The 9,606-nt window shown below is 44.4% G+C and overlaps 1 protein-coding gene across 2 annotated transcripts; it reads right to left on the bottom strand.

The window, feature by feature from the left end:
* Positions 1-275: 275 nt before the first annotated feature.
* Positions 276-7,108, bottom strand: stx10 (syntaxin 10). 2 transcript variants are annotated; one of them, XM_076083004.1, is made up of 9 exons: positions 7,034-7,108; positions 6,295-6,370; positions 5,964-6,057; positions 5,513-5,607; positions 4,647-4,709; positions 4,176-4,277; positions 3,259-3,365; positions 2,548-2,642; positions 276-2,034 (listed from the first exon to the last, which is right to left on the bottom strand). In XM_076083004.1, the coding sequence occupies exons 1-9, from the start codon at positions 7,066-7,068 to the stop codon at positions 1,958-1,960; spliced, it is 744 nt and encodes a 247-aa protein (XP_075939119.1). In that variant the 5' UTR covers positions 7,069-7,108; the 3' UTR covers positions 276-1,957. The 2 variants fall into 2 exon arrangements, with proteins under 2 accessions (XP_075939119.1, XP_075939121.1); XM_076083006.1 differs by lacking the exon at positions 7,034-7,108 and having other exon boundaries at positions 5,918-6,057; positions 6,295-6,349.
* Between the last annotated feature and the right edge of the window lie 2,498 nt (positions 7,109-9,606).

Here is a 9,606-nt window from a genome sequence, read left to right as displayed (position 1 = left end):
TAATTTAAATGATGATGTCGCTCCTCCCTCGTGGGACCGGCGCTCTGCTCATCACAGATAAAGCAAATGTCGTTTCACACGACGGCTCCGCTCTCGATTAAAAGTCGGTCCTGAGACGTTCGCTGGTGGAAGCTTTTCATCTGAAACACAAAGCTCAGAGGGACGCGGATGAGACGCGCTCGAGCACACACACAGGTCTAAACATAGACGCACCGATGTTTAAAAGCCTCTTTAACAAGTCTTATAATTCATCATTTAAAAAACACAAAGTCAAATTCACGTTGAACAAGTTTAATGAAACTTTAAACGCCAGAAAACAATCATGTTCTGTTCAGTTGTCAACAGCAGCCAAGTCACATGTATTCTTCATGTATATGGAAGATAAGAAATATCGGTACATTCAGATCCTCGTCCTGCAGCAGACGGTTACAATGAAACAAATAAATACGGTTTGGTTTGTGCCAAAGAGAAAGACGAAGCTGCTCTTTGTGGTTTACAGGATAGAAAGAACTCTGACTAATCAAATCAGCGTTTTAGGACCAGATGTGGAAGGTAAAGCTCTCTGTGATACTCTCTCATACAGATGTGATGTTACAGTATTATGCAGTAAATGTAGTTGAATCCAAACATGATGGAGAACCCTCTACCTGCAGACCTCTGGTCTCTTAACGGGGACTCGCGACGGGAGCGCTTCATTTGTGCTTGCAGACATTTTCCCCACGGAGGCATTTAAGGAGCGAGGGCTTGAATATGTGAAAACACACTAAACACACAGGAACTACCGAGAGGAGCTCGTCCCCGAACTCCACCCGCATAGAATCCTGGGACACCTGACCTCTGAAAACCCAAAACGTCTCAGGAGAAATGTGTAACGCTGAGCTCTGGCTGACAAAAGAAAAAGAAAAGAAATGTGGATCACACAGGATTACACATAAAAAAATGATTCTGCAAAAACAGAAGTCTTTGTACATGATGTCAAAGCGTTTAACTTTACATTTATACAGCGCTGTGACACAGCGTCACCTGTCACAGAGGAACAACGAGGCCTCCAGCAGAGGGAGCCGTCGGCCTGGATCAGGCTCAGTGTGGAGGCATCCTGCCCGGCAACCGCTCCTCCTCCTCTCATCACAAACCCATTCGCTCCGAGACGAGGCTCGTCTCTCGCCGCCCAGTGAGACGAACAAAGAATCCACCAATCGTGTGCCGAACGTTGTGCTGACCCGGCTTCAACCCCCCGAGGAGACGGAACCTCCATCGGGAACTCAAACCGCGCGCGTCCGCTCGGCCACAGCGCCGAGAGGACGAGCGGGGAGTCTACGGGTTAGTGTGACCGGAGGAAACAAAAACCTGCAGAGCAACAAAAGATTCTCCTCCGACTCAACCGATGACGAGATGTAGGCACATAAACACACTGCACATGTCCACGATATACAAAAATATATTTAAGGCAGCACTGAAACACCCCCCCCCCCCACACGCATCTTTCTTGATTTAACAGTTAATAATAAATTCATATTTATTTACGTGAACTGAAAACGTGAACTGAAAACGAGACGAAGTGTTGAGCTGCTGGGAGTACATTTAAAATACGAATGTACTTATTAAAACATAGAAGTATCTTGATTTGCTTAACGTTTCTACACATTTGTGTTTTTAACCTGACAAGAGCTCCTGTCCCGCCCCTCCACTGAGTACCATCATCTCCAACAATAACCCGAGCGCACCGATGGGACAGACGTAATAACACCGGAGTCTGCTCTGCTGTTCTCGTTTGTCCACTAGAATGATTAAAAGCAGAGAGGAGGAGGCTTCTCTCCTCACTTCTGTCTGCGGGTCACCGGCTTCTCCTCAGAGGGAAGGAAAGGGACGGGACAGGAGGGGGGGTGGGACGGGGGGGACCCATGTCCATCTGTCCGTCCGTCGCTGAACGTAGTCGAGGGGTCGGAGGTTGCCGGCCTCAGAGAGCGAAGAAGAGGATGAGGACCACGATCATGATGACGACCAGCACGCCGATGGCACACCACTGTCTCCGACCTGAGGAGACGCAGAGGAGACGCAGCACCGGTTCATTGAAGTTCATCGTTTAAGACAAATATCTAAACTACGTGAGGAAGCAACACTTTGGAACCAGAAGACGAGTCGCCTCCTCTGTTCATCCTAAACTGTGTGATTATAATAATAATCCCTTTGAAGCTGGAGTGATGATCGACGTACGAACAGTTAAGTTCCCCCGACTGAAAGTAAACACATCGCAGAGCTGAAAGAAAACTAAATCAGCTTCAGCTAAAGTGGAATTAAATGTTGTTTTACAGCTGAACTGTACATATTGTGCAACCCAAGGTTATTAATAACTAGCCTGATAGGTGGTGGAATTGATCTTTCTTTTGTGCGACGGGTTTAAAGACTTTAAGGTAAATCTGCTAAAGTTTGGAACCGACACTTCACAGCCTCCAGATGTCTTCGTGGATTAAAGCAGACACGTTCTCATGAAGACAGATCAGCAACAAAGGTAACTCTGTGTGTGTGTGTGTGTGTGTGTAAACTCACTGCTGGTCATGTGAGACACCTTCTCCAGCTTCTTAAGGACCGAGTCCATCCGGGACGACGTCTGGTCCATCTCGTCTCCGAAGTCCCCCAACATGCTGAACACCACGAGGAGCACGCACACGCACACGCACACACACACGCACACGCACATTTAAACATTGTTCACATGCACAGTTCTACTTTTTAAAGAGGAGGAAACAGGAACTTCTAAAGGCCTCGGAGTGTTTTATTACCTCCATTAATATTACAGAGTTGTAATGAAGCTGAACATGTAGAGTTTGTCCTGACCTGTGATTCAACAGCTCTACTTCAGCCGTTATGATTTCATACGTTTCCCAGAATTCCTTCTGATAACACACCCTAAAGCATCCCCTGCTTTATGGTCTGTTTGACTCTAAATGGACCATAATGTACTAAATGAACATCATGCTGTATTGAAGAAGACTTGAAACTAGAGATTGAGACCATAAACTCATGTTTACAATGTTTACTGAGGTAATAAATCAAGAGAGAAGTAGAGTCATTTTCTCATAGACTTCTATACAACCAGAGGAGTCGCCCCCTGGTGGACACTAGAGAGAATGCAGCTTTAAGACATGAAGCTTTGACTTCACTCGGTAGAACCGGAGGTTGCCGCCTGGATGTCACATCTAATTGTTTGAGTGGAATTATGCATTATGTGTGTGTGTGTGTGTGTGTGTGTGCACTCACACAGCCTGCTCGTCGAGCTCGTCCCCGATGCGTCCCGACATGTCTTTGAGGACTCTGATGCTGCCCGACACCAACTCCAGCTGCTCATCCTGCTCCTGCACGATCAGCTACACACACACACACACACACACACACACACACACACACACACACACACACACACACACACACACACACACACACACACACACACACACACACACACACACACACACACACACACACACACACACACACACACACACACACACACACACAGTTACCCTTCATCCTCAGCGTATGAACACTGTCGTTTTTTTTTGTAGTAAAAACCACAACCTGACACAAGATGTGCGGAAAGAAATATTTCCGTCATTCAACACCACGGGAAGCAGAAACGGACAAACTGCCCTGTGACACTGAAGCTGAGCTTCACAGCGACGTGTTGAGTCGTGAACGTTCGTACAGCAGACAGAAGGAGACGCTGTCTCTCCGTGACGGAGTCGTCCTCGTCTGCTAACGTCTCCTCGTACGAACTAACGGCTCGGACGCTCTCGTGTGGGAGTTTACAAGACGTCTTATTTCACAACTAAAGAAGTCACACAACACCATTACAAATGTGTATTAGCAACGTAGAGACAACTGGTCCTCTTTAATGTCTCTTAAGTTGAATTCTTTAGAGAATATGAAAGCTCTCTTTCTTCATCTCTCTTTCATCCTTTGTCCTCTCACTCAAACCGGTTTTATTGGTTTTATTTAAATGTTTTCTTCTCTCTGTTCCTGATGTGAGTCTCACGCTGCACTGAGACAGAGAGACAGAGACAGAGAGAGGACGTTTGAGACGAGGACGTCTCACTCCAGAACCTCTAAAGAACCGCTAACTCTGGACCGCATTGTAACCGCTTCTGGTTTCCTCATCATCCAGCATCCCTCTCTACCTGCTGCTGCTCCTGTTGGTCCTGGGTGTATCTGGAGTTAGCAGACACCAGATGGGCCTCAAGTCCTGTTGACCTGTCCTGTCCTGAAGACGTCAGCAGAGCCTGGAGGGAGGGAGGGAGGGAGGGGGGGAGAGAGAGAGACAGACAGAGACAGTTAATGGGGAACAAAGGAGTGTGTGTATGACGGTTGCAAACATCAGACCTGAGGTCAGAACACAGTGAGTTTGATGTTCACGTCACATTCACAATCATAAGACGCAACATTTAGTTTCACTTTTTCTGTACGAGATGGAAATGTGTCAAAGCGAGGAGGCGAAACATCAGCGGAGTGTGAAGAGATGAACTAAAGTAAGATCTGAGCGCGAGATGAGCTCTCTGAAGATCAGACGACACAAAGTCTGTTGATGGAACTGTTCATGAGGGGTGAGTAGAGCTTATAACACACACATTACTTATTACACATGAACCTACCTCTCTGTTCTTCTTCTCTGCCTGAGCCACAGCAGAAGGGCTGGACAGCTGATCCTTCATGTCCTACACACACACACACACACACACACACACACACACACACACACACACACACACCTTTAGAAGCCCGGCTCAGTGCAGAGACCTCCATTACTGTGATCAGATGAGAGCGTCAGGAGGCCTTTTGTTCCCGTCGGTATTAAAGCTCTTTTGTTTGTCTCTGATGACTCAGCTCTATTTGAAGGACGCTACCTTTAGCCGAGTGTTACACGGAGGTGGACGCAGACAAAACGAGTAACGATGGAGAATCAATTAAATGTCTCCCGACAAGAGAATCACAGTGAAACACACAGACTGTCATCGTGACGTCACTCGTTGCTTTGTGGATGTTATGAAGACTTGAATTCGGTGATTTCGCCGTCACCATGTTGTTTTTTCCGCAACCAGTGAACAGGAAGTGACCATATCTGGATGTAGAGACGTCGTATATGTCTCTGGTAGAGACCTGTCAATCACCGTGTAGCCCCGCCCTAAAGCACACCCTGCTTTATGGTCTGTTTGACTCTAAATGGACCATAATGTACTAAATGAACATCATGCTGTATTGAAGAAGACTTGAAACTAGAGGCTACACTGATTCTAAATTGCCAGAAACATATTTTGGACATTTCTGCACTTTATTATTTATCTGCAGACAAATTAGCTGACATTGATTTGTCGATCAGTTTTTAATCGATTTATATTTTTCAGCAAATTCAGGCAATTAAATCACAACACACACACACACACACACATATAAATAATTAAACTAGTGAACTATGATATTTGACAACCTCTTAATAAAAATCTAACTTGATGAGTTTCACCTGGACAGACTCCCTGGTCCGCTCCACGAAGCCTCTCCTCTCCTGAAGTTCCTCGTCTCCCAGTCTGAACTTCCCCGGGTTGGACTCCACGATACCTGAGCAGGTTAAGGAACCCGACACTGCTGAGCACGTTGTCATGCATTCAGTAACAACAGCTGAAAGTGGATCATTGAAGTGTACCTGAATGTGTCCGACTGGTGTACATGTACTGCAAATAATGTGTAGAGGTTTGAAACAAATGCATTATTCTACGTACTGAGAGGCTCTCTGATATTTGTTTAATTATCATACAAGTAAAACATGGTTTTACGACGTCTGCTGATTACGTGGAGAGATGACGGGAGGCGAGGGTGACACAAAGCCTCCGTTTGTTTTGTGTGAATACTGTCGGTCATGTGAGGATACGGGTTGTGTGGAGGAGGGAGAGAGAGTTGTTCTGCTGAAAGGATACTGATGGTTTCACTGAGGTCCTCCAGGTCCCAGTCTATGGCCCTCAGACAGTTCCTCAGCTCATTGGCACTCCAGTCCAGCTCATCCCGGCTCACCTTCAGACCACAGAACCCAAAGGACACTCTGTTAACTACAGTTCAACTCACCACGGACGCGTTTTCATTTTCACACTCTCTTGATTAGATGTGTGTGGTGTGTTAGAGGAGCCCTGAAAACAGGCTGTGAAGCCTCCTTTACGTGTAGGACTGGAATGTTTGAGCACATTTAATACAGATTTAAAGAGACAAATGTAATACCAACAATGTGATTAAAGATCTGTTGGCAAAGCTCACCTGTGCCCCATCCTGCAGCAGTTCCTCCCATCTATCGAACAGGGCCCGTGCTCGAGACAGGGCCTTCTGCACCTCCCTGGAGACACACACACACACACACACACACACACACACACACACACACACACACACACACACACACACACACACACACACACACACACACACACACACACACACAGAGAGAGACACACACACACACACAGAGAGAGACAGACACACACACACACACACACACACACACACACACACACACATACAAACAGACACACACACACACACACACACACAGTTATCTAGTGTACTTCACCTTTCACCCAGACACCTGGCACTTTGTTTCCCCCCCCCCCAACATGTCTCCTACAGCCACGCCCCTCGTTTAACCAAAACAAAACACAGCAGCTACATGTTAGCATCCTTTCTCTTAACTTCGCAGCGCCTCGCAAACTGCCTGACAGCGGAGTGCCAGAGCTGTACCGCGAGCCAGCTGTCAGAGCGGAAGTGACTCTTTAATTAGTTAAAAACAAACGTCAACACACACACTGACCCCCTCTGCGCTGCTGGTAGCACCCGATGCTAGTTAGCTACAGCTAGCTTTAGCCTCAACTTCGCTCATGTAACTTTTATTTTTTTAAAGGAAAACATAATCTTCGCTTTCTTGTTAAGCTTTCAATGCGTAACGGCTTGAATTAGCTCGAGATATCGGCGGGTTTTAGGTCTTAATGTGTACGTTTCTCACCCCTTCACAACGAAAAACGGGTCCTCTGTCGACATGATGCTTACTTCCGCTTCCCTCTACGCGCATGCGCACTTGGCAGACAGAGCTCAAACGTTTTTCTTTTTTGTAATCAGAAATTGGTTCATTGCCAAGAACGTCACACATAACAAGGAATTTGGCTATAATACTATATATAAATTATAAAACATATATATATATAGTAATATATGTATATATATATATCAAATGTCATGTGCATAACATTAAAACACTAGTACAATAGTATAAGACATATTTAAAAAATAGAAAATATGAATAAGATATATCAGAATAGACACAAATATTATAAAACATACACATAGTAAGCCTTTTTGTTAAATTATAAAGTAGTTTCACATATTGCCCAACTTCCTCGAGGAAAACAAACAACTAAATTTGTTTTAATAAAATGTTAAATTTACATTTATGAATAAAAACATATTTATTCCAAAGGAAATGTCTTATTTTTTTTGAAGCAGCAAATATCACATCATAATGTAACGTCTTTAAAGGCCAGATATTATTGTATTTTTTGTGAAACTGTTTCTGAATATTTATCACAGAAAGAGCAGTTTGGGTTCACGTCTTTGTTTCTATTGTCTGTGTCGTGATTGTCGGGTAATATTCATGAATAATCTAGAAGGACAAGAGCGAGGTCGAGGTGATGGTCGTGTATATAACAGCGTTTTTAATATCATACACATTTATGGGTTCATGACACTTAAACTATATAACACTGTCCACAGGATGACTACATATGATTCATTTTCTATTCCAGTTTGTTAAAGTTTGAAGAAAGTTGGTCAACATACCGGCTATAAATCAAATCTGTTAAAATAATAATGTTTTTGTTCTGGGTTGAAGGTAAAGAGACGGTTTCAATCCAACAAAAACTATGTCTCCTTGTAGTTGTTTTGTGTCTCTTTGTAGTCATTTTGAGTCTCTTCGTGATCTTTTTGTGTCTCTTTGCAGTCGTTTTATGTTTTTTTTTGTGGTCCTCTCTTCCTGGTTGGTACATGTCTCTTCGAGGGACTGTTTTTTAGGTGAAGACCAGGGAGCCCCCTGACACTTTGGGCCCCTGGGCCTGTGCCTGGTAGTCCCAGTCAGTAGCCCATCCATGGTTATAGGAAACATCACTCTTCCACAGATCTAATTTAATCTGTTTGTCAATCAAAGGAAATGGAAATCTGACAGAGGCGAACAAATCCTCCGGACATCATATATCTCTCATAAAACATGAGTCAGTAAAGGATTCACATAGACGGGCAGAGTGGATCAATGAGTGTTGCTGAAAAAAAAGGCATGCTCAGCAAATCCTCCGATACGGCCTTTACAGATCTCCTTCCTGTTCCACCCATTTGTCTCTAATTCTCTCCATCCCACCCTTTCCTGTGCAGCTCCTTCCTTCCTGTCTTCGTCCTGTTTCCTCCCCTCCCCTCCTCCTTCTCTCCACTTCCTGCCTTCCTGTCCTGTGAAAGTTCACAGCCAGAGTTATAAAAGGTCACTCTTCAAACACACACCGAAGGAGTCAGAGATGTAACTCTAAATGAAATCTAATTTTCTGGTCAATCTGGTCAGTTTTCATGTGAGCTTTTTGTCTCAAATTCCCCCTCTCGACGGTGAAGTTTAGCTTATTTCTTCAGTCAGAGGTTGTTGTTTTTGAGTATTTGTCCAGGTCAAGACCTCAGGGAACCCTGAAGGCCTCACATTTACTCCGGAGTACATCAACATGAGAATATGCACCACTTGATCACACTACTAACTTCAATAATAGGAGATTAGGACCGCATTGTTGTCTAGTCTGGTGGCCCTGGTGTAGAGAGGCCTCGTGTGAAGGTTGCATTTCAGTTGTTATTATGCTGACGTGGTGCATAATTCAAACTCAACTGTTGTTGAATGAAATGACCACAAACTGATGTGATGTAAGAGTACTGGTTGGTATCTGGAGCAACGTGTCGTCTCAATCTTTTGTAATTTAAGGCTCACTTCTGATTGTTAGGAAAAATTCAGAGAACCACCTTCCACATGAAGAGAAAAACAAAAAACATGAGAATAACAGGAGCTAAACAAGAATGTCTCTACAGACGATGTGACGTGAGTGTCGTGGTGATACTTAAACCCAGATGGTCATTGAAATTTTTTTTATGTATAAAAACTCCTAGCTTTATATATTCTCAACTTTTTTTAAATTTAATCGAAGCTCAGCGGTGTAATTGGACCTGTGACACAGGAGTCTGTCGGGCCAGCAGACTAAACAGCTGGCGACGGAACAAACCATCTGGTGCAGCGTCACAACGGTGCAGCGTATAACTTGTCAGGTATCATCCCTCACGTCCGGCTCAGTGTGGTGCACTGTGGGACATGATGACACATAATGTCAAAGCTCAAATCGAGTCTGGTGACTCTGAGGAGAAAATATCAGTTTTATGCTTTGTGCATTTATAAATTACAATAATTGTCCAAATCCCTGATGTGTTTTATTTATTAGGCTATATATTCACTTTAACAAGCCTCACAGCATGGCACCGTAAAAGGGCCCAAAATGAGTGAATCCC

This window comes from Anarhichas minor, unplaced genomic scaffold (assembly GCF_050575085.1).
Source record: "Anarhichas minor isolate MPS153535 unplaced genomic scaffold, ASM5057508v1 ptg000114l, whole genome shotgun sequence".
NCBI classification, from domain to species: Eukaryota; Metazoa; Chordata; class Actinopteri; order Perciformes; family Anarhichadidae; genus Anarhichas; species Anarhichas minor.
This window is presented reverse-complemented; position numbering and strand designations above follow the sequence as displayed.